We start from the raw sequence: 26,864 nt of genomic DNA on the forward strand, positions 1-26,864 counted from the left end.
GTCCTTGCGATTCTGGACATAGGACGTCCTTATTTATTGACGGCTGGTATACGGATGTTTGTTTCCACGCATGGATTAAACCTGAACCGCGTGAGTCTTAGCAAATGAGAAACAAGCAGCATTAAGCACTGTAGACTGCCACAAGCTCACGGTCGTCTGTCGTGTTGTTAGGCTCAGAAAAAATGAAGTGTTCCAAAACGACAACTAGTAATCTACGACTAGAAGTAGAAATCTACGATGGGAAGTAGTAATTTTACGATAGGAAATAGTAATCGTCGATGACGAGTGGTAATCTTTGATGGCAAGTAGTGATTTACGATGACCAGTAGTAATCTAGGATCGCCAGTAGTAATCTAGGATCGCCAGTAGTAATCTGCTTGGCCTGGTATTCGTATAATATGACTGGGTGGGGTGTCATGTCTGGTGTCTTCTGCTTCTACTTCAGTTGCGGCAGCATGAACAGCGATTGAATACGGCGTTAAACCCAAACATTTATTCATTCATTCATTCATTCAAACGCATTTGTGTTTGGGGGTCCAATGAAATAGTTAACGAGCTTTAGTTCCATGTTCATAACATTGACTTTTTTAAGAAACACCCAATTTCACCCACTAAATGTGTGCAGAGAACAGAGTAAAGGAGTTACGCCCTTTTGACTACCAGGAGCTTACAGGACGTTTACCGCTAGCCGATTTTCATGTCGTTCGCTAAGATCTGGCACCATGCATACTGTTTACGACAATATGAGTCGAAGGAGCTTTCTAGCACTATTTCCATTCATAGTCTGTAAAGGGCGTTCCAAGTCGATATTCGCAAGATCCATTTCCAAAACAACATTTAACACTAGCTCCCAAAGACAAAGGTATGTAAGAAATTATACAAATAGGAAATAAAGCCAGTAACACACAAGAGAGTAGCGGTCATCAGTTTTCAATGATGCCGGGCAGACAGTGGATATTCCAGGCAGTGCTGTTGGAAATGTTTGGACAAAGATCAACTTCAAAGCCTGAATCTCAAGTGTGGCCAGAGATGTCAGCAGGTAAATATGAACACTAATCCTTTAAGAATGATGATTCCCCATCCGAGTCCCTGTTCATAATCTTACACACCCAGTCTATGCTCCTGTAGTATTGTAACCTACATAGTGTACATCTCACTGGCAAAAAGCTCTAATGTTGTTACACTAAAACTTCACGTAATACTATCACGATAGATCAACCATGCCACGTCTTGCTTTCATCTATGCAAATAATGCTGCTCAGCCGGCACAAAAGAGCAATCATTGGCTATAATTGTGATTCTTTGTAAAGATTCAACTGTTCCTCCTCGTTTCTCCACTATGTGACCGTGATTTTTGCCATTTCAAGTCATTTCCAATTAGCTCTAACTTTCAGAAACAGGCACGACCGAACATCTTCAACATTGATCTGGGACGGAAGGTTTGGGTGGGTGGTGGTCTTGAGTAGGCAAAGGGGGTTGCAGCCCAAGAGATTTGAGTTCAGGGGTCACCCAAGCCCCGAAATCCATTGATTCTCAGATGCCCCGAGATGCATTCTAAACGATAACCGTGGGAATAAAATGAAAATGGGAATGACCTACGAATTCCGAAGGTGCAGTTTTTCGTACGTATTTAAAACTATATATTGTATTAGGAAGTTTTATGTATAGAACGTTTACCCTGGATTTTAATGGCAGTGGTTTTTTGTTGTTGTTGTTTTTTTAATTGTTCTTAACTGTCATGCCAAAAGCAAATTATGGTGTGTTTAAACCAAAATGAATACTGTCTGACTGACTGCAATTATCAGGGGCATTACACTGATGACGGAACAAAATGAACAGCAAGTCTGCATGAAATTAAAACCATTTTAAACTAAATCATTAAACTCTATTTGTGGGTTGAAGTGGCTTGCTTGGACCTAGGCAGGTAAATATCGGAAATTGTTGAAACCAGACCTCAACATTCAATTTAATTGTACTAGGTTGGACCTAAAACACTACCAATATTGTTGATAACACCCGCCTTCAAACTTTAACATTTAATGGGTTTATTTTAGTTTAAAATATTTAAAAATAAATATCTGGTATGGTAAGGCGGGTAATCGGCCCCAATGCAAGAAACTGTGCCCCTCAAGAAACGAAGCTGATTAAAACTGTCACTGAGGGCTGCTGACACTTTCGTCAGGCCACCCCTTTTTTCAACTTTGTTTTAAAAATAAATCTGAATATTTTGTGACCCACGAGCATCTCATCAATGCGGTCGATGTAAGCCCGATTCCAGTTCATGCTGCCTTCCTCTTTGGCCGTCCGTAAGAAGGTTTGACAGCAACCTGCCGATGGTCCTGGGTTTCCTCCGGGCTCTCTCCGGTTTCCTCTCACTATAATACTGGCCGCCGGCGTATAATTGAAATATTCTTGAGTACGACGTAAAACAGCAATCAAATAAATAAATAAATATTTCTTTTAGCGAGTCGTCTACATTCTCCAGCCGAAAGTGGGAAGCTTTGGCAGCAACATGCAAATGGTCGTCGGTTTCCCCGGTTTTGCCTGGTTTCCTCCCACCATAATCCTGGTCGCCGGCCTATAAGTGAAATATTCATGAGTACTTCTGTTCAAGTACTGTGAAACACAATGCTTAAACTGTCAAATTTCCAAAAGGGAGAATAATTATCCAAAAATGAGAAAGAGAATCCTTGAAGTAATTTATATGCATTCGGAAAGCAGCAGTTCATGTCACGTTTTGGTTTATTTACCTTGTAACGGTTTATGTAGTTCCAATTTGCTATTTCCTATGTGTATTTTAGGGCTCTGTGCACACCTTTATAGGTATCGCTGTATGTATATTCTATGTGGATCTGCTCACTAAGCAAGCATCATGCTTATTTATTATTGTCCAGTTCTCTTTCCCCACTTTTTGTTTATTTTATTTTAGTCACAACAGCAGTCTTCACACAGATTTACACTCCGTATTGGTCGAAGACGAAGGCCAGACTGCGGAAGCCACCACACTAGCATCCTCCACCACACTAGCGTCTTCCACCACACTAGCGTCCACCATCACATTAGCGTCCCCCACCACACTAGCGTCCTGCACCACATTAGCGCCCACCACCATACATGGGCCCTCCACCACACTGGCGTCCACCACCATACTAGCGTCCTCAACCATTGATCATCTCTTATGAGTGTGTATTTCCTAGTTTTAAAAGCAAATGCATGTATGTTCGGGTCAAATTGACAACAGCAGTAAGCAGTGCTTTGAACGGAGGTCTGCTTTAATTGACACGAACAGGCAGCGAAAAGTCAATGTTCTATCAGACAATAATATAGCGTAAGGAGACGAACAGCCAGTGTAGCCTACATGTGTATGGTGGTGTTTTGCCACTAATTTCTAGCCTGAAAATGACCGTTGCCCCGATCGCCGTTAACAGGTGGATGCACAGAGAGTTGCCACTACAGACACATTCCAGTGCCATGTTGGTTTCAACTCCTGTCAGTCAGTAATAGTAACTATAAGGTAGGGTACATCCTGATCGAGCCGTCAATCATGCATCTCGATGAAGGAAAGTTTAAGGTTTTGAAGAGTATATGTTGGACATCGCTAGCTTGATTAATTAAAGATGCCTCCACTACTGACTGTTACCAAGGCAGCAGAGACACAAAAGGCAAGAGAATTTACAAATCCCTTAACCATGGTCTGGTGCGTCATACCATATGCACACATATACAAATCAGATCTCAAACCCATGAGGCATAATTTGCCATGCAGAACTACAAACGTGAGTGACACTTTCTTATCGAGCCAAACAGTACAGACTTTGCGTAAACTGACACAAACAAAACTGTTTTTAGTCTTGAAACGGAGACGGGAAACACTGTACTGTATGCATACTGACACCACATAGCCGTTAATAGTATGAAATAATCATTGATGGTTTAAAGTAATCCCTGGTGGTGACAAATAATCCCTGATGGTCTCAAGAATTCATGGACTGTGTCTAATAAACACAGGTGGTGACAAATTAACACGCAGACAGCATTGGGACATCAACGTAATATATATCATAAATCACTCATCACACAAAATAACAGTTCTGTGGCTTGTGGCAAAACTGACTTACGGTATCTGTCTGAAGTATATACTATATCTTGTAACCAGTGGGGTCATGGGTTCGAAATCTGACCGCCGCCATGTACGTGACAGATTCATCGTTACAACGTAACCCAACACTGGTATAATTAAAACACTCCACCTCCGTGCCTACAGCAGGAAAATGGTAAATCCCTGAGAGACAGGTAGCCCAAAATATGGGCGGGAACCCTTTGTAATAATAATAATAATCTCCACCTACTGCATAACAAATATGTCATAAAGTTAGTTACAACCCTAGCTTGATTGACATTCTGTATGTTTCACAGATACTGTCAGTTCATTCCTGGCGATGGGCGATGGTTTACTTCTTCCAATGGTAAACCAAAGCGCCCTTATGTGAATGAAAACTTCATCGGAAAGTTTTTGAACACAGATATATGGAAGAATCGCTCAATCAGGCAACGAATCGGTTCATCACACAGGGCCCTGGCTGGCATGGACGGAGAAAGCGTTGTTCTGTAGCGGGTGGGCAGAATTTAGTAAAGAATCATCCGTTCCATTCATGAACTCGGTCGCGATCGTACAAGAGAAATAAGATTGAACTGGGGCGTTAATATTAATAATTAATAATATTTGACTGGAGCATTGATTAGTGAAAACCTAAATCCCAGATGTTTATATTCCTGAAAAATATTACCACACTCCTAGAAAAGTAAGAACCCTTACTTGATTTTACCATCTTTCTTTTAAGTTTCTTTGCAACACTTTGACATTTTATATCTGATCTTGTTGGTGACTGCGCTCAGTGGAAAGCGGAACAGTTTGCACACAATATCGTGAAGCGTAGGCAAGATCAACAAGAGTGCGTTATTCCAAGAGGGCGTTAGTAAATTTGGAAAATGAAACTCGATGAACACAGGGAAGGGAATTAGAGACCACAAAACGTACATCGCTGCGATCGAAGCGAACTTTCTCGGTTTGACGCGCTGCTCCCTCAGGTGTTTTTCCAACCCGTGCTTTTGACCTCCGGGTTTGTCGCTAGTCTTTCTCCACGACGATCTAATGAAAGTGAAGTAAGTTACTTTTATCGTGGCAATCTGGCCGATAACAAACATGATGAGGAGCAGGAGGTAGATTGAAAGCAGATACTGCCTCGGATATGACCGCCAGTCACAGGTGGTTGTGTTGCCTGAGGCGTGGACGCCGCTCGTGGTTTTTCCCGTCATGTTGTTGTTGCACTGATCTATCCGCATTATAAAGACGGCGGCGGGAACGGCACTGTGGAGAAGCAGCCCAGCCAACAAGACAACTACGGTGATTGTCACAGCCCTGTTAGTTCGCAGACCTAAAGACTGAAGCGGGAAAGCCAGAGATTTACCCACCAGGAATTTCATTCCAAGTGACGCCAAGTAATACCACAATAAGCCAAACGTTCGGATTGCTAAAATGATTAAACATTTGGTATCAGCAGTAGAAGGCGGTGAAGTAGAGAAAGGTGGCAGTAGTGCTGAAGCTGGAAACACTGCCATGGCGAAAAATATTGCGCCGAGACAGAAATCTATTGCGCCAAACGTTGTGATGTTTGATTTTCTAAACCTGATAGCGATAACACACAATACATTAAGCACAATCAGTATACCTCCGAAAACAACCATGGTCACTAAACCTACCACTGTTACTGCATTAGCGGGATTACTTGAGTTCTCCACCAGTCCACTGTAATTGGTATCCATGTTTTAGTCCCTCAGTGTAAATAGCCCTTGTTTAAGCTAAACTCCGATTTAAAGCAGATATGGTCTGTTGTGATTCCCGGTATCAGTCTGTGTGAGACTGTCAATATTGGCAGTAACAGAACAAGGCACACTTCGTATGAATAATTCTGCTATGCAACCGGAACTAGAACGACCGGTAAAATAAAGCGAAGCGACATCTAGTGATGTCCACCATCGTGTGGGCGTCAAAGTACCTCCAATCAAGAGCCAAAAGCACCTCCATTCTAGAGTCTAAGGACATCTAATCAAAATCCAAAAGGACGTCCAATCAAGAGTCAAAAGTGCATCCGATCAGGAGTCAAACGAACTTTCAATCCAGACTTTTTACACATGTCATAAAGCAACTAATACAGTAGAGTTTGCTGCACTATTTGAGTTCTGACTAAACGTCTTTGTATCTCATCTGGGCTAGGTTCGAGTTTGTAAAGAGTATATCACAGAGAAAGTTATCCACCACACACCCATTTGTTATAGCTGTGCTGCTCGAAGAGGAAAACCCGCGGGCTGCACTCCGCGCAGTTGGTGGTTACTTACGTGTAACGGACTTACTGCGTAAACCAGCTAGTTCCTCTACAAAATTTTTGTCATAACATACTTGTCAGATTCTATGCCACGATTTCACCAAATGTTCTTCTTCCCGTCAACTTTCCGCCCGCCAGGTGAATCCACACTGATTCCGCAGGCAGGTCCTGAAAGTACCCCATACAATTTCCACACTATTATTTACATAGTGCTTTCAGACAAGCATAAAGGGACTTGCTGCAGTGATGAATGGTCAGCACACATGTAAACTGTCCTGTCATAACCAGGCTTTATCAATTAGGAACATAATGGCATTGGCTCCAGAGTAGCAGTATGTTATTATCGTTGATAAAACGTCGGGTCACAGTTGGGTGACTAATCCGACAACAGAAATGTATTAGCTCTGCTCAGACCATGAAGTTCACGACTGCAATGTAGTGTCAGGCCATTGATTATGCATATCAGGCTTTGGGCTGTTTATTTTAAAGGACCAGACAGCACCTGGCTAAAACATATTCCAATCGAAAGCAGGATTCTCAAGCGTTCTAAAAAGTATCACACTTTATTATTGTAATGCGATTTCACCGAATAACACGTAGAACAAAATGTTAATACTGCACAAATGGCTGGTGTGAATCGTGAGGCATCTTGAGAATTTTCTCCAATCCAACACGTTGCTCTCAGATTGTGTGGCCTAAGTTGTAACGCAGCTTTTATCCTTTCACTCCATGAAGTGGCATTCACTCCGTGAAGACATCATTTTGACATCGTTTACAACGATTTAGTCACGTATAGGCGAGGGACCATTTCATGTGGGGCAAAATCACCAGCACAACGCCTCCGGAGGCTACGACCTTAACCAGGAATACCTCATCTGTGCATCCGCAGGCTATTTAAAACTGTAAATGACACATTAAACTTACCGTATCAACTGCACCTGTGTGGAAGAAATATCCTTTCAGTATGTCTATCTGCCACTTGTATCTGTCATAGGCTACTGCTTAGACTATAATACGGAAAATAACTTCAACGCTAGAGAGCTATCGCAAACGTGACGTCACCTTGCTATCGATAATGGAGAAGCGCTGAAGCTGTGTCAAAACTTAACATTCATTAACTTTTATGGGTTGAAAAAAATCTAAAAGATATTTAATGCCGCTTCAAGATACTTTGAATGGTAGCCTTTCAGTAGACATAAACATTAGTCACTTTCACTTTCACATTAGTCAGCATGCCACCTATATTTAGCCGTCTGTAAATTTAGTCACACTATTTACCAAAATTGCCCTCAGCAAGTGGGACGTTACACCACAAATTCTACACACAGATATGTTGAAAGTTCATATCATTGCAATGACATGCTGGACAATGGGCGTGACGTTGACGCTTTACGGCACGGCTAGGGAAATCGGAGCACCTTAACCTGTACAAAATAAATTAATATTATCAATATTGGATGAATTTTCTTTCCTAAAATATTTGTTTTAGGAGATGTACAAGGTAAGGTAGGTAATTAAAATCAGGCTTTGTGTACAGCTGCCAATATTGTGTATACCCGCCCGTGTTAAAATGATGTGGTTTACTCCCAAAGTGTCGCAAACCGACGATGTCACGGTACAAAAGGATGTCACCTAGGAGTCCCCTATTAAAACAAATATTTGGTTGCTCTTCACGAAATAAAGACCATCTTCATGTTTGGGGCAATGGTTGCTTATAGTTTCTTGTGTTCATTCATAAAAAAACCTTAATGTTAAAACGCCTAAACAAAATTTCAATTGACTTGTTAGTGATGTAATGTTATTGGTTCCAATCCAAACGTTCCACGAGTTTTGCTATATTGACGGTTAGTAAAAACTGATTTCCTTTGTACACTACAAATACATTTGTGTTGTCTGTGACGCTATGCTTTTTTTTTCATTGTTGAAAAGAAAAATACGTAATATGGAGTCAGAATTATTGTAAGATGAAATACGTCTTTGTAGCGTAAGGCTTTGACATGTTGAGGACAGCACGGTCAAAAAAACTAAGTTCAAGGTCATAATGAATGGAAGGTATGTATCGATCCGTATTTCTGGAAACTAAAAACTTGGAAAGAATGAAACGGATCTCAGATCTAGGAACAGATATGACAACTCTCACACAGTTTTGGGACCTCTCTGAGCAATGTCGCACAGCTCAGAACTACACTGTATCCTGACGACATTGTTGAGGGCCGTTGTTCATTTATTTATTTATTGATTTTACTGATGTTATACGCCGAATTCAAGAGTATTTCACTTATACGACGACGGACAGCATTATTATGGGAGGATGAAAACGCCTTGATCATCCGCAGGTTGCTGGAGGACCAGCATAAGATTTGAACTCACAACGACCGCATTTGCCAGAGGCTCCTGGGTCATTGAGCTGCGCTGGCATTCAAACCACCTCAGCCACGGAGACCCCCATCTATGCTGTGAGTCTTTTAAATTGCTAATGTGGCAGTGGTTTGGCCCCATATTCACTATTTAGACAAAAAATAGCAGTAAAACATTTTTAACTGTAATATGCCCATGTTATATGTCTTGGAGATTGGCTTTATGATTATGATGACCTCGAGCGGCTGTTATCCGAATGTCTTCCTCGACGCGTGAAGTCTTTGTTTGTATATACATTTAAACCATAAAGATAAAAAGAGATTCCGTGCTTAAGTGAAGCATAGCGTCCCCAGAACTGTGTAGATGACGTCAAGCACTTCCAACTGGCCTAATCTTCATCTCGGTGAACTGCACATTTCCATAAGCCTTTTGCCACGTATATCCCGCCAGTCCGGAATACGTCGACCTTGGTGTCCCGCCGGGGTGGACATACTCCCCGTTCAGGTTACTTTGCTGGCAGTCGTTGTACCACCAAGCACCGTAATCTATGGCTGTGCAGTTACCTTCCACCCGGCCGTCGTTGTCACTGTCAAAGGTGCTGAATTGGTAACCATCATGGTAGGTCATTGCATCGCCTGGAGTGTTAATATAAGATACACTTAGTATAAAACACACAACATGGTGGAAAGTCAAACCTCTGTTTCGAGTGATATCATCATTATTTAAGTCAGAGCTATCATATTAGACAAGGGGCATGGAGAGTAATCTCTTTTATTACAACAACAACCCAAACTCAACGCAATAAGATCTGAATCACTCAAATTAAACCATATTCTCTCGACATCAAATAACTACATTTGTTTCATTTATTCAGATTATACATGTATTATACCATGACTTGAAAACAATTTCAAACATGACGGTGTCAGAAAACGACACTTATAGTTTTAATCAGATCTGTCATTCTCCATTAAATCAGATCTGTCACTTAATTCTTTCTGAATTATTATGACGTCAAACTAGACAAGACGTTTTCTCGCTGCATTTCTTTCCAATGATTTTATCTTCCAGAATATCAAGGAATAGAGGTTATGATGTTACGCCGTTCAGCTCCTGCTCGCTTCCTCGCGTGGGAAGGTATTCCAGCAACCTACGGATCATTGTAGGTTTCCTTTGGGCTCTTTCTGGTTTCTCAAACATAATGCTGGCCACCGCGGTATAAGTGAAATATTCTAGTGTGCGGTGTAAAACACCAGTCATACTAAAACATAAATTATGGTGTAACGTGTCACTGACGAAGACAATTCTTGTACACAGTATGAGTTACTAATGGCCGAATATAAAAGACAAGATGAAAGAAACAGGCTAAATGATACGATGTACGTAGTTGTGTAATTATCCTACCTGCTGTGCCTGAATAGGCTCCCACCATCAGCCGAAACTTTTCTTTCTCCCCCGATATACGAAATCTGCTGTACGCAGCTTCTCCACTTTTCCCAGTAAAGTCTTCAAGGTTGATTAGCAATTTGTAATGACGCTGTGATGTCAAGAGATGCATTTTCTCCAGTCCTAAAAGACAAAGTCAATGAAGAAATATTTTTGAGTCCATTATTCGTTTTCGGCTTTTTCCTGTCAATAAAAACGATTAAAAACACTGGCTTCCAAGATTTTCATTATGCTAAACATATTTACCTTTGTCCACTGTTACCCTGTGGATTTTGATTAAAACTTGATTAACCTTGGGCCATTCCGAAAGCAAGCATATGCTGATATTGGTAGGAAAGAACGTGGACACATTAAAGGATCACGAAACTGACCTTTCGTCAAGGTATACTCGGTAAGTTTGGATCACCTTCTCCGATTTTAAACTTTTATTCAAGTTGGCGTTATCAATAAACAGAGCCTGGTGCAGATAAACATGGAAATATGGTAACATAACGAGATATATATGGATAAAAACTTCTGTTTAATTTGGAAGCGACAGTTCGGAACAGATACTAATACCGTTCTCAAACATAATGAACAACCCTAGTAACTCTACTATATAAGCACATAAAGTAATTAATGTCAGCACATAGAGGCAAAGAATTAAGGGAGGGTGTTTTTCCCGAGGCTGTTAGGAAATCCTTAATGGTTCGTTTGCAAAGGCTGTGTCAATGTTAACCATTTTTAAAAGGCGCTTGACTTGGTAGCTGGTTTTGCCGATATAGGGGGGGTAGTAATTCAGATCGGGGCCGGGTCTCCGATTGTGGTTGCTGTGTGCTGGATGATTTTAGTGTTTGTGAAATGATCTTGTAAAACCATGGAGAAAGAACAGAACCAGAGGTTGCCCTTCTTAGACCTCCTAGTTACCAAAGACGGTGACAATGGCAAACGTCAAACATGCGTTCACTAGAAACCTACACACACCGAACAAAACGTCAACTTCAAATCGTCAGCTCAACTTCTAAATGCCTTTCAAAGGTGTTATGGAAATATAATATTTTAAAACCACTCATACTATAGGCAAGGAATGATTGTGCTCTATGTGATTTTTCTCTGACTTTTTAAAATGGTACCGATTTAAAAATATGAATACCATGTACTGAAAGCCTGAGCTTTGCATCAGTAAAACCGAAATATTGTCAACAAAATTAGTTCTAGATTTCCAACAAACTTTGAGATTTTCAAGAAAAATGATTTTAGATTTTCAGCAAAATCGGTTTTAGACTTTCAACAAAATTGGTTTGTGATTTTGAGACAGGCAGTTTCACCTTGGTCCTGAAGTTACGTTTTCCAGTGAAACAGAAAGGCTTGTTGGAGAAAATAAATTTGGGGTGGGAGAGGTTTTTTGGCGGTAAATAATCTCTATGCCCCCAACTTAACAATGCTTCATGTACAAAGACTCGCGACATTTTTGAGATCGTTATTTAGTACCGCTTAGGGAGAAGACCTATCAGTTTTATTGAAGTTATATCTATCTTTGGTGAGGTTAAACTAAGTCTCGATACTTTCAGAACCTCACCAGTGGAGAGTTAGCCTTCATTTTCCAACCTGTATATAAAACTCAACCTTCATTTCACAACCTGAATAAAACGTAGCCTTCGTTACACAACCTGCATATAAAACTTAGCCTTCATTACACAACCCGCTAGCGCAGCGTAATGACCCAGAAGCCTTTCACCAATACGGTCACTGTGAGTTCAAGTCCAGCTTATGCTGGCTTCCTCTCCGGCCGTAAGTGGGAAGGTCTTTCAGCAACCTACGGATGGTCGTAGGTTTCCCTCGGGCTCAGCCCGGTTTCAACCCACCATAATGCTGGCCGCCGTCATATAAGTGAAATATTCTTGAGTACGGCGTAAAACATCAAATAAATAAATAAATAAATAAATAAGTAAATAAACCATTACACAACCAGTCTTTGTGCCTTCATTATACAACCTGCATATAAAACTCAGCCTTCAATATGCTAAATAACCGGCCGGGATAGCACAGTTGGTAGAGCGTCCGCTTCGGGAGCGGCAGATCCAGGATCAATCCTGGGTCGGGTCACACTCAAGTTGTAACTTCCTCGCTTGGCGTTCAGCATGAAGGGGATAGTGTAACGACTGGTTGACCCGTATCAGTATTATATCTTGGGCATGTCTCAGTGAAACAGCTCTAGGAAATCCGTCCTGCACCATTACGGGGAAATTACATACACTTAGGGATTCCTTCGTCGTCACATGACTGAAAAATTGTTGAGCACGACGTTAGACCCCAAGCACTCACTCACTTATATCTCATCCAACATATTCTGCCTCTGTTATAAGTCCTTTCCAGAGTCTCCTCCTTGACTTCTTTTACGATCTAAATTAACATTTAATCTGTGTAAACAGACTTAATCAGACAAAAATCCTCCTATAATTTAGTAAACTTTTGATGAAAATAAAACCAACCAAAGCAAATTTGTGCATGTCTTGATAGCTTAATATGTAGTCAAGCGCTTTTCTCCATTTTGACAATGAAGATAAATAAATATAAATAGATAATAAATTTAAGAATTGATTAATTCCTAAAACATCTTCCGTTCGCAGGAAACTAATTAAAAGCAACAAAACGGTAACGAGTGCCACCTAGTTATCTATCTTCTTGCAGACACCAGACGTGACACTTCATCGATGCAATAATGGATTAGTGACACCGGTACGGCCGGTCCCCGAGATCTCAGACTAAAGTCAACTTTTCAAGCCCCTTTAAAATTATTACTTCTTATGTAACGAGGTCAAAATATTTCTTGGCAACGTAATAAGGTAATATATGACAAATTCGAGCTAATATAACAGGAAAAAACATACCTAATTTAATGGTTAAAGTTTTTACCAAGTCTTAGATTGCTTCGTGAATCCGGGCTCTCTCTATACGTTGCACAGCAAAAGTTGATAGCCTAGCGACCCATCACACAAGTGTAATCTTAGTAATCTATGCGTCGAAACTGACATTTGTATACCAGTCGTCAAACAATATAGAAGTTCAAGGTCAATATTATGGCAAGGTCACTTCCCTAAACGACGTGTAACACGAACCACCAAAGAATATAATATACTTAAATATGTAATTAGGACGGAATTTTACAAAGACGAGCAGACAAAAGTTTTCAAAGATGTTGGAAAGACGCAAGAAATGTTGTTGGCGAATGGGTGAAAGCAGTATTTTAATCGTGTGCCATGCGAATATAATACGTCATAAACATAAAATGCATTTGACATGCTCTTTGTCCGGCCCGGATAGCACAGTTGGTAGAGCGCCCGCTTCGGGACCGGTAGATCCAGGATCAATCCTTGATCGAGTCACACCTAAGACTTTAAAAGAGGAAGTTGTAACTTCCTCGCTTGGCGTTCAGCATGAAGGGGATAGTGCGACGACTGGTTGACCCGTATCAGTATAATGGCTCGGGCGGGGCGGCTTACTTGCCTTCGGTAAGTCGTCTCAGTGAAGCAGCACTAAATAAAAGAGCGGTGGAAATCCGTCCTGCAACAAGGAGGCATATTACACGTACATGCACCCTAATGATTCCTTCGTCGTCATATGACTGAAACATTGCTGAGTACGACGTTAAACCCCAAGCACTCGCACTCACTCACATGCTCTTTGATTGTAATTGTTCATATACTCAAAGTGGAGATTTAATTCAACACGATGAATTCCAATCCCCTAACCCCGAGTTGAGCTGAATTAAGACATCATCAGACAACACCAATCAAATATGTCATTTTGCGAGATTTAACATAGCTTCTCGTTAAATTACTTCTTTGATGTGGTAAATAATCAACTATGAAACGACGTTTCTCGGGAAACAGCATTACCAACAGAGTAAGAAAGATTAAATACAACTAAAAACGTTCAGCCAAGATAGTAATACCAGGGCAGCGACGACAGTGTGATAGCTGGCAAATGGGCATATCTAACCAGTGGAATACAGCCTCTTCTCAACCCGGTTAGGCTTTGATTATGACTGTTCATATGAATGCTTAAACAGTAGCAAATTCCAAGCAACTAGCACCATCACATAAGTAGAATTATTGGTAAAACCAATGCGGTGGTGTTAACTGTAATTTATTAGACGTCACTGGTCTACAGTTACTCAAAATGCTGTGTTTGCCGTTACATTTTGAATACAATAATCACTCAAAATGCTGTGTTGCTGTCACATTTAGGACACAATAATTACTCAAAATGCTGTGTTGCTGTCACATTTAGGATACAATAATTACTCAAAATGCTGTGTTTGCCGTCACATATAGGATACAATAATTACTCAAAATGCTGTGTTCCTGTCACATTTAGGACACAATAATTACTCAAAATACTGTGTTGCTGTCACATTTAGGATACAATAATTACTCAAAATGCTGTGACCGGCCCGGATAGCACAGTTGGTAGAGCGTCCGCTTCGGGACCGGTAGATCCAGGATCAATCCTTGATCGAGTCACACCTAAGACTTTAAAAGCTTGGCGTTCAGCATGAAGGGCATAGTGCAACGACTGGTTGACCCGTATCAGTATAATGGCTCGGGCGGGGCGGCTTACTTGCCTTCGGTAAGTCGTCTCAGTGAAGCAGCACTAAATAAAAGAGCGGTGGAAATCCACATTACACGTACATACACCCTAATGATTCCTTCGTCGTCATATGACTAAAAAATTGTTGAATACGACGTTAAACCCTAAGCACTCACTCACTCAAACTGCTGCGTTGCCGTCATATTTAGGATACAATACCATTAAAATGACACAGATTTTCACAGAATATCTATTGGAATTTAACTTTTACGAACCCAACCAGAATTCTCCGTACAGATTGCCGAAACCGTTTTTATAACTTTGCCAATTCCTGTAAAAGTCCACAGTACCATCTTGTCGTCGTTGAAACACCTAAGGACATCAAGAAAATAACGTTTTCGATGAGAATAAAGCTGAGAATTCCATTAGATTATCATTAAAGTCTAATGCGCTGTACTCAGGAGGGTAGTCAGTGTGAAAGAATTATTCCGGACAAATACCTATATGTGTAAATGAATATCAACATTAACTCATAGTTTATTACAAATTCAGCTCATGGTAGCTTGCAAATAAAAATGATATCACAGAACTGGCTTTCGGTCAAGATAAAACATTTGTTCACGGCTTTTAGCTATGAGCTTGCTTTAAAATAAATGGGTTTGGAGAGTTAGAAAGCACAATCAAAATGGCTGAATCGGGATTCGTATACATAACATTAGACAAGGCCCTGAAGTGTCCTGTGGAAACGTACTTTAGATCGTACGTAGCAACACTCGCTTATTCATTTTCACAAGGATAGCGGATAAAATATAGTAACCACGAATGGACACGTAAATGTAAATTTCCAGATAAAATCACGCTAAAACTCACCAGCCATCCACCGCCGTCTGTCACCATGTCACAGTACACAAGGAACCCTTTTCCACTCCGAAGGGAAACACTCGGTACACACCGCTCAATGTTTTGCCACAATTCTGAACGACTTTGCAGTCAGAGGGAAAGAGACAGTCACTGATAATACTGCCCCCTACAAATGAGAACAGGTAATGAAAGCACATTATGTCAGAAAAATATTTTTTGTAATCGTTTCCACGCTAACTGATCGGCTGACATTAGGCAGAAACTTTCCTCTGATGGGTGACTCCACTTGTCTTTCACCAGTACGATTTGCATGTCTGTACATTTGGCGAAGGTCGGTGGTTCCCTCCACCTACGACACTGACAGCAATTCTGTAAGTTAAAAAAGTCTTGAGTATGATGTTAAAGAACAATCAAATAAATAAATAAATAAATAAAAAAAAAATCAATTTATAAATACAGCCGCAATTACATTGACTAGGACAAAGGTCATTTCAGTGCGACTAATATGGCAATGGGTTATAGAGAATTCGACACATCTCATCCTGTGAACTCGGCTTATGTTATAGAGCTTATCCTATTTTCTTATCGACTGGTCAAATTCGATCATCGATCCGACACATCCCATCCTGTGGGCGCCGTATGTAATAGAGCGACAATCGGTACCTCACATCCCATCCCGTAAACGAGGTGTACGTAATAGAGCGACAATCGACTCGACACATCCAATTCTGTGCACGCGGGGTATGTAAGAGTTCGACAATCGATACCACACATGCTATCATGTGAACATGGCTTAAGTAATAAAGCGACAATCGATACCACACACCCTATCCTGTGCGGGCGCCGTACGTAACAGAGTGACAATCATTACGACACACCCCATCCTGTGAGCGCGCTGTTTGTAACAGAGTGAAAGTCGCCGTATGTAACGGAGCGACAATCGATACGACACATTTCATCTTATCCCGTGAGCGCGCTGTGTGTAATAGAGCTTGTCCTGTTTGTCCAGTGAACTTGACCGACAGTAGCATAAGTTATTTAGATTGACTGCAGTTATAGGACAGTCGCATATTAATAATAATAATGCTTTCAAATATAGTTTTCTATCATTTGCTTTGTGTTAATAAACATATCCGTTTAGACCTGATTCAGCCTGATTATGTTTTCTGGCTAACATTACGCTTGTGCGATTAAAGAGTTTCTGAAAACTTTTTATCCTTTTCCACTGAATGCTGGTTGTAGAGCTGCCATTATTAACACAGAGTGCCTGTTGTACTGTGTCTCTCCTAATTGTTCCTTATGGATTGTTAATTTGTTGTATGTATGCGTGTTTCATATAAACGGAAATCATTTTTTGAGTTGTACATTTTTGACATGTAAAAGCCTTCGTATGTGCATTTCTCACATGTAGAGCACTTGTAGTTGCTAAAACCAGAACTCTTCGTGTGTCCTATATCTCAGTTTCATTAGCATTATTGGCACTTGATGTTAGTTTGTTCCAAAAGACACAATACTCACTGCACCACCCTGTGCCCCGGACCACGTGGATATTTTAAGGCTATGTAAAATTGTGATCAAAGACGTAGTAAATGCTCAGTATCATGTCCAGAGCTTAAAATATACATCCTTCTCCGTTAGTGCAGATTGTATCCACTAGCTGTTCACTGTTGCACATGTGAACCTCAGCAAACCCCAACCCACTACGACACTCTCCCCGAAGTGAAATACACTTGAACATGTTACTACAACACTGACCTTTCACCCTGAACGTGCCCTCCAAAGGTTTGACATCATACTGATATAAATGTCCGCTGTAAGACGCATGAATACATGTCATTTGGTGACACACCAGCATGGCTACCAGTACCACAAATCCACAGGACATCTTCATTTCTCTTGTTACAAGCTAAAATGATAAGCAACGTGCAGAATGTCTAGAACCAGCGGAACAGCACTTCAGCAGCAGCTGTGCCGTGTTCCCCTGAGTCTTTTTTTCCGGTGAAGACTTCTGTGTTATTGTCGGCCATTGTGTGAAATCTTTGATCCCCTTAATAAAATGACAAATAGACTTTCTAAACCTTTATTCTTTGTTAAGTTTTAAGTGTTGAGTTTCACAGTGAAACCACCCAAACAAGTGAATATACACTCCAAAAATCTGTTAATTTTAACAGAAAGTCTGTTGTCTGAGTTATACTAGAATGTTTTCTGTTATTATATTATATTTTATATTCAACATATTATCCTATTAGTCTAACACAATTTTAATGCTGAATTAAAAGACTAAATGTGCCATATTTAACAGAACAACGGAATACATTCGTCAGCGTCATTCAAACAGCAAACGTTCTGCTAAATTTAGCAGATCATTTTTAAGAGCCTAGACGAAGTCTGCAGTTTACAAGTGTTAGACACCTGACAAAAGATGGCGGCCTCAACATCAGAGTAAACAACTTGCTCATAGCTGTCCTTGACAATGCTCAGAGATTTACATATCGTTAACAAACAGACATAAATTAACCTCGTAGCCGCGCCGTACGATTCTCTCGTCTGGCTATATAAGTGCATGTTTACAGTATCCGGGAAATGCGTCAGGAGGACTGGCCACTTTAACACCGGGGGATGGGGATGGGGTTGGGGGAAGGGGGGGGGGGGGGGGTGCTGGCGGCAGCACTTTGACTGCATGGACTCGCTCTGCCACAAGCAGACACAGTATATGTACCCACATTTAATGAAGCCTCGAATGAAAATGTATTAATTACGATGAAAACTCACCCCTCTCCCAAAAGTTTACATACACTTACATATAAAGTGAAGATAATGAACTGAGAACACAACACGCACTCATGTTTCGTATCACTATTCATCAGTCAGTCTGACTTCTGACAATGTGAAACTCTGCGTTAAAACTATTCAATAAAATCGTAACATTTAACCACGCAATGACACGATTAAACTAGCATGGTACACATTTGGTTAATGCTTACGTTTCTTCCCTGGGATCAAACCCGGCTTAGATCACAACAAAGACAGTACGTGGTACGAGTTGCTACCTTGCTTGACACTCAGCACTAAGAAGTTAAAGCACAGGAAAGGACTTATTGACCCGGTGTCAGTATAACGTCAATGGGTGGAGTGTCATGTCTGGTGTCTTCGGCATGATACTTCAGTGGTGGCAGCACTTTGGCAACACAGACCCGCCCAGCGACAAGAGGACACAGCATATGTACACACTCCTAATGATCCCTGATCGTCATTTGACTAAAAAATAAAAAAACGACGTTAAATCCTATGCATTCATTTATTCATTCATACGTCTGGAACATTCCTTGCGCTTTTCCAATATCACTGAAAGCTGTTGACACCTTGCATGGATCCGTCTCAATCTCATACTTTATATACATCCTTAGTTTTGTACTGGTTTGTGTTGAACGTTGTTTTTGAAACTGGCCTTGCGACCATTGACCAGGAACGTCCATTTTGGTTGACGGCCGGTGTGTGAATGTTGGGTGGAGTAAACCAGAAAAGTTAAAACGTGACAAGTTATTGACACACTTTCCCATCCGTGACGCACAGATAGTCACGCCATATTGGTGGAAGACAAACGGATATCGACACATGCCTCCACAAAATGGCCCCATCATTAAAAGTGGTTATCACTTATTGAGAGGAAGACCTCTGCCAGCGGAATGTTGAAATTCCCTGTCCAAGGACAGAATTTAACCCCCATCGGTTGTGCCATCGGGTGGAAATGCGATATTTTAACATTTGGTCACGTCCCGGCGACCATATTATTTAATCTCAAAGTTTGGATGGTAACAGAAACGAGGACTGAAATGTCCAAACCACCATTACAAAACGAAGGTTTTTGGAATGGAACAGACTCAAACGTTTGTGTTTTTTATAGAATTTACACCTCCCTTGCTGACAATCTGCTTGGTATATAAATGTGTATTGGAAAAAACATTGGGTCCAAACCCAAATAATGTTGCATTAACATATTATTTCTTACAAACATTTCGAAAAAATAGTTTTATGCCCTTTCTAATCTTGCTGGTCATAAAAATCATACCACATGCATGCTGTGTTGCACTGAGGCCTAACATTACCGACCACACAGCGTTCAGAACAGCTGGGTTGGAACAGTGCGTGTAGCAATGAAGCATAACAAGTGTTACGGTCACAAACGGACCGTAGAAAAACATCATACTGAAAGCCAGCAAGATACAGTTTCTGTTCCTTTTCCTGGACAATTCTCGGACTCTCTCAGACGCATCTGTACTCTGAGCAGCATTGTCTGTAACGGCCATGATTTGGACTTGGATGCTTCGACTCTTTTTGTTGGCAACTGCTATCATTACGGGGCTCAACACGACCACGATTAGATCGGCTGGGACGACTATTCCGTATGTAAAGAGGTAAAGAAACCACCTGGGATAAACTGACCAATCACAACTTGGGAGGTACTTTGTCCTACTCCCCACGGCCAGCTTGACCTCTCCGGTTTGGGAGTGGATAAAAATGGCCGTAAGTGTCGCTATGGCAACAACTGGTAAAACGATGGAAAGAGCAATTCCAACCAAGCCCGACCTGTTGGCCGTCATTCCAGGACGTAATATTTCCATGTTCAGTACAACGGCACAGTAAGATGTAATGGATATACTTACAACAACAACAACGATCTGTAGACTGCAAACAACGAAACAACTAGTTGTATGTTGAAGAATAGAGGCCGAGTGAAGAAAAAGCAAGGACAACGGCATCATTATGACTGCCACTAACACTCCACCGAAATGAGAAAACACCATTAATTCCTTGTTGTGTAAAAGGTCGTCGCTGAAGATATGTCCGACGATTACCAAGACTGTAGATGTGAGAGCGATGCAGGCGATGACGACAACAACAACGCTGAGTGGCGCAATGACCGAAAGGGACAACTCGCTGGATAAAGCTGGTGTTGAATTCATCATGGACTGGGTAAATTTTATGAATATAACTGGTGTCGAATTCATCATGAACCGGATGGAGTCTGATCGTATGCGAGGAAAAAAAAAACGAACGAACGCACACTTTAGAAATAGTGTTGAATGTCCGCTAAGTCTCTGCATAAACACCAGGCGAAAAATGTTGTGGGCAGTTGTACAAATATGCACAGCCAGCTGATCGAGGTACATCGCCTGATAGACGCACGTGAAATTCTGTCGGAATCACTGCGACACAAACAGCGCTAGCGTCGTAAGGGGAGTAGTTTATCGATGTTATGGAAACAAAGAAGGCCGTACATGTATTTACTGGGAATGTGACTTGCTTTTATGTCGGTATTATGCCTTCATCGATTACTGATAGCGTGCGTGAATGACAAACTTAAAGCAAGAGTCATCAAAGAAAATGGACGTCCTAAGTTATTTAAAAAAAGTTCATATATCACCATTAACTGTGATTTCTCCGAGACGAAATTGATATTTAAGCTAGTATTAGCTGATCCATGTGATGGATGTTACATTGTTGCCATGGCACTGAAAAGAGATGCCAGATAAACACAATATGGCAGATTAGATGTATAAATAGAAAAACAAAACACATTTTGAAAGAAAAAAAAACAAACAAGCTAGGAGTACAAATATAGCAACAAGTGAATAGTTTTCATTCTGAAAATATGTATCTCTGGTTAACATTTGCACCCCTTAACGTTTCCCGCAAAACGAATATCGACCGATTGAAAAAAATTTATGACAGAGGTGACAACGCTGTTGATAGCCAGTACATTATTCAAAACGCCTTGTTGTACTTGGTTGTCAAGATTTAATACAACGAATACGTACGTGCATTGTTTTTCGTTGTACGCAGAGTAGCTTGAATTTCTCATCAACAACATCTATGTGAAATTCGGGCAACTATACATCCCTAATTTCGAGACCGTACTCAAGAATTTCTCACTTGTAAGAAGGTAGGCTGTTTTATGGGCGGGGGCAACCGGAAGTTGTCGTAGGAACAGCATATCATCTCCATCGAGCACCATGTCAGATCACCTGTTAGAACGAATGATTAGGACCACTTGAATGATTAATTATCATAAATCGAAAGGTTGATGCTACCGAGGTACCGAAAACAATGGCTAGATAAGCTCGAGGATTCGTTGTACGAGGCATGGGATTGAACCAACATCTCGGATGTCCAACAGATGAATGACATGAAGCACTAAGCCACCAAGGCTTCCGCTCTCCACCCGGACCTCACAACCTTGGATTGTAAGTAGCAGATCGAAAATACCAGAGGTGCCATCCCTATGATTTGATCGCTTCACCTATTCCCGTCACGCGCTTACAAATCCATTAAGAATACATTGGACTTATTTATTTATTCATTCATTTATTTATTTTATTTTATGCTGCTGTCGCACGCTAACCACTTCGTCACGTAGGATCCGAGTATGTCTAGCCGGTCAGCCGACGAGTAAGGAAAGAACACTTAGATTAATTGTTCGTATTCATGACAATTTTAGTTGGTGTAAAGATCGTCGTCTTCGGTGGTATAATGGTTAGAGCGTCCGCCTCGAAGTCGAGAGACTCAAAATGTCTTTGAAAATTGTAATTATTGCTGCCTCGCTTGGCGCTAATCACTGAGACGCTAGAGCAAGGAAACAGGACTCCTTGGTTCTGTGTCAATATAGTGTGACAGGTTGGAGTGTCATGTCTGGTGTCTGCGGCATGATACCTCAGTGACGGCAGTACTTTTGCGGCATGGATTCCCCGTCAAAAAAAGACCAAATCTATGTGCACACATACCTAACAACTCATCGTCGTCATGTCACAGAAACATTATTAAGTAGGACGTTAAACACCATGCATACATATATGCATACATACGTCGTCGCAAATGTTTGTTTGTTTGTTTTTTGTATGGCGATCTCATATACTGAATACATTCTGTAAAAAACACAAGGAACAATTACACCATATGCAGATCCGTACGGAAACCAAATGAGAGCAATTAGATACCTTAAGATGTTGGTTTTAAGATCTATAAAAAAACTTGTTTTAGCATTTTGTAGTGTGATAGAAAACAGAACGGCAGATAAATACGATTAAAAACGTACAGCATAGAGAGTAAAACCAGAACAGCCATAACAGTGTGATAACCGGTAAATGGTCACTCGGTTTTATTCTAACAGTTTGTGTAAATGCATAAACAGTAGCAATTTACACGACCAATAGCACCATGGCTTAAGTAGTTAAAGAAAAATGCAGTCATATCAGAGTTATTTAGTTCACCAGCAGAGGTTGTTTAGTCCACCAGCAGAATCCTGGTTTGTGCAAGAATACAATATAATTAAAGACGTACCGCATAGAGGTAGTAAGATAGCTGACAATAGGTCACACGTAACCAGAGAAATACGGCCTCTTGTCAATTTAACACAGTAAGGGTTTGATTCTAACTGCTCATGTATACACATCATGTAAATGCATAAACAGTAGCAATTTACACGCCCCTTTGCACCATGGTTTAAGCAGAATTAGGTAAAAAAAAACAGTCTAGCTCATTGGGTGAACTGTGTACAGAGTTACACCTGACCAACCAAATGTATATGTTATATCAAATTATGACAAGACGCTTCGTTCGAAATTTCTGTACTCTTAAGGGAAGAGAGGTTGGTCAGGTAAAATGTTCCGTCTCTATCAGTAGGCAACATGGTGGCATTCTTGGACCTGGAACATATATATAGGACATGATTAGCTTACACGAACATGTAAGCAGTCGTGTTTAGCCACAATGCCACAGCTAAAGGTATAGATGGCGTCATGGCGAATGTTGGATTGCTCCGCAAACAAAAGCTTCGCGGATACAAATAAAACCAAATACCCTTGTTGGTACGTCCGTTTTCGCCGACAAATGTCGCACGTGTATTAATGTAGAAATCAACCTTTATTTCAATTCTACAGATTCGATTTCAACAAACTGTTCTTAATTTTCGCATACGAAAGCAACAAAAATTATCGTAGAATATGCAATCATCAAATCTTGTTAAGCCTATTCTGTAAACAATAGTGCTCCGTTTATTTATTTATTTGATTGGTGTTTTATGTTTCACTTGTACGATGACGGCCAGCATTATGGTGGAAGGAAACCGGGCGGAGCCCGGAGAAAACCCACGACCGTCTGCAGGTTTGGTGCGTTTATAAACACGTTTATGTTACAGTTTGTAAACGTGTCCTGCTGTATAATCATAAAAACTATGTTTAGTGACAACTTAGTCGTGTATTACATGTTTACTATGTAAACACATCACATGTTTACAAAAGTATGCACGTTTCTGTTACAGTTTGTAAACGTGTCCTGGTGTATAATTATAAAAACTATGTTTAGTAACTATTCCGTCGTGTTTTACATGTTTACTATGTAAACACATCACATGTTTACAAAAGTACGCACTCTTACGGATTTGCGCATTTTTACACTAAATATTCACACAAGACCATGCCAACCGGACTATTTATGCCAGGCCTACATGGAAATCTACACCACATTACTAAATAAACATTTCACATATTTAGACAAGTATAAAAATACATGTCTGTAGTAACTAAACATAGTTTTTTATCATAATACACCAGGACATGTTTTCAAACTCTAACAGAAAGGTGTCTAAAACTGGAAAAGTTTTTCAGAGTACTATGAATGTGACGGTTTTAATACATATTTTAACAATAAATTACTGAGTATTCTTGTCCCTGTGGTTTTGTGCAATCTAGATCTATATGTAGCTTCCACAGAAGAACCACACAAATCCCCGTGGACAGATTCTACAATGGGATTTTTAACTTACGTCCAAATTTCCAAACATCAATACAATACCCAGCTAAGTTCCATGATGTTTAAATTCTAAACACCTATTTTGACAAAACCCCTACTATTTTTTCCACAATATCAGGTCCCGTGAATAAAAAAAAATTCACATAACAATATTCAGTCAGAAAATATCTTTATCGTATAAGTGCAATATTTTTGAGTACGGGTCGCTATGGATGCATTGAATGTTACACAAATATACTTTCGCTAGACATTCTGACTAAACCAAGTATCATTTACTTCCTAAGACATCCCTGCAGATAATTATACACTGACGTACATCCATATTGGAAACATACCTGCAAATAACAATATATAATATATAACAATTCGTATTTGACCGGATAGAAGCATTACATGACATACCTGGATAACTGCCTCTATCAGACAAGACGCGATCCAAATACTGTTTATGACAGCCTGGACAGGGCAGTGCAACATCAACAAAGTTGTAGGAAACAGGCAGTATATAAACCAAATGTTAGAAACAGAAGCCCGTATCGTCGTTTTGACAGCATACTCAATCTCTTAATGGCTTCTTCACTGTATGGGGCTTTTTCTGATACCGACTCTATCTGGGCTTCAGTGTTTCTCACTTTTTGCCTAGCAAAGAGCAGAATATTAATATTCAGCGCCAATACAATAAGGCATGCAGTGAGATACAATACATAGACGATTACGTATGCAAACCACGACGGGAAAACAGACCAGTCGCTTGCATCATATGGGCTGGTGGTATTCACGGTTGTCTCCCGTCAACTAATGTCGATGAAAATAACAGAACACACTTGCACGTAAACAAATGGGAGAACTCCAGTTAGGAGCATGCTGATTTTAATGGACTTCCATTTCTTCTCCAAAATATCCAGGATAGAACGTATTTCTGTTCCATACCATATTCGTGTAAAGTAAATTTAAAATGTACACGAGAACAGCACTTATCTGTCTCTCACGACTCTCATGAAAATGGCCCTGAAATTACTCACAACGGTAAATATTTTCGAGTGTACATCATCTTCAACAAGATATGAATTAATGAGAACAAGGGAGTTAACTGCCATGGAGGCAGCAGCAAACGAGACTATCAGGATAGTGACGGACAAGACTGCGCGCTCAGGTAGAGCCCCGGACACCATTTTAGTTGTTATTGATGTTGTTGTCACAAAAGACTACATACCCTGTGGTATATCGAGACTCAGCTGGGCCACCGACCCTATGTCTGAAATAGTCTCAACAATTTGCTGAAATGTTTCAGGCGAAAGCAGTTAGCAAGAGTTACAGAAAAGACGAAGCAAACACAGGCGTCGATCGAAAGCGCACGCGCCAAGAGCGACTCCGCCTTTGTTCCCTGGACTCTATTTACTCACAATAGGAGGTAATGGGCGTCAGAGTGTATACAAGGACGATCAAATGTTTGCGGACAAACATAAACCGTTCCGTATACTTTAACGATTAGCTATGAAGTTGAGTGAATTTATCAATGTAATGTATGAACAAGTAATCTATCACAAATTCAAGCCATTATCGGTATACGCGCATGACAACTGCATACCTGGGTATTTCGACAATTATGTTTTGTATTGTGGAAGACGCAATCCTACCGAGCATGGCGAATAGCTACGCAGCTGTAAAAGTGATACGGGCAGAAAAAATTATAAATAGAAAAAAATATGGTTTTAGTTATGTTAGTGAAGATGTCATGCGCACGACTTAATAAAGACCTCGAGGGCCCGAGATAACTGAACTATAGAAATGTACAATTATGTCGACTTAACGATCTTGTGCACACGACATAATTGTGTAATTTATTTATTATTCATTTACTTATTCGATTGGAATATTACACCGTACTCAACAATATTTCACTCATACGATGGCCAGCATTATGGTTGGAGGAAACCGGGCAAAGCCCGGAGGGAACTCAGGACCATCCGCAGATTGCTGGCAGACTACTTGAACCGGACTTGAACTCAGAGCGACTGCCTTGGTGAGAGGTTTCAGTGTCACTCCGCCGCGCTGGTGCGTTAACCACCTCGACCAGAGAGGCCCCCAGATTAGATTTATTAATAAATTACTTAATTCTTTGGTTTATTGTTCAGCGATGCACGATTCATTGTTACACTAGGGTGGTCAGCATTAGGTTGAAGGATACTAGAGTGCCCACGGTTAAACCAATGGCGTTTGGCCAGTTACTGACGAACTTTCTCACGTGTGACGTACTGATATTTTTCATTAGCGCGCTCAGTTGGTTAGCGCGCTAGCGCAACGTAATGACCCTTGAGTCGCTCACCAATGCGGTTGCTGTAAGTTCAAGTCCAGCTTAAGGCTATTCGCCATGCTCTGGCCGTAATTAAGAAGGTCTGTCAGCAACCTCCGGATGGAGGTAGGTATCTCCCGGAC

The 26,864-nt window shown here is 40.7% G+C and overlaps 1 protein-coding gene across 1 annotated transcript; it reads right to left on the reverse strand.

Moving 5' to 3' along the window:
- Positions 1 to 8,496: 8,496 nt before the first annotated feature.
- Positions 8,497 to 17,525, reverse strand: LOC135477890 (ficolin-1-like). The gene is made up of 5 exons (XM_064758099.1): positions 17,376 to 17,525; positions 15,630 to 15,786; positions 15,035 to 15,131; positions 10,146 to 10,310; positions 8,497 to 9,376 (listed from the first exon to the last, which is right to left on the reverse strand). The coding sequence occupies exons 2-5, from the start codon at positions 15,654 to 15,656 to the stop codon at positions 9,111 to 9,113; spliced, it is 555 nt and encodes a 184-aa protein (XP_064614169.1). The 5' UTR covers positions 15,657 to 15,786; positions 17,376 to 17,525; the 3' UTR covers positions 8,497 to 9,110.
- Positions 17,526 to 26,864: the final 9,339 nt, after the last annotated feature.

This window comes from Liolophura sinensis, chromosome 11 (genome assembly GCF_032854445.1).
Source record: "Liolophura sinensis isolate JHLJ2023 chromosome 11, CUHK_Ljap_v2, whole genome shotgun sequence".
In the NCBI taxonomy this organism is placed as follows: Eukaryota; Metazoa; Mollusca; class Polyplacophora; order Chitonida; family Chitonidae; genus Liolophura; species Liolophura sinensis.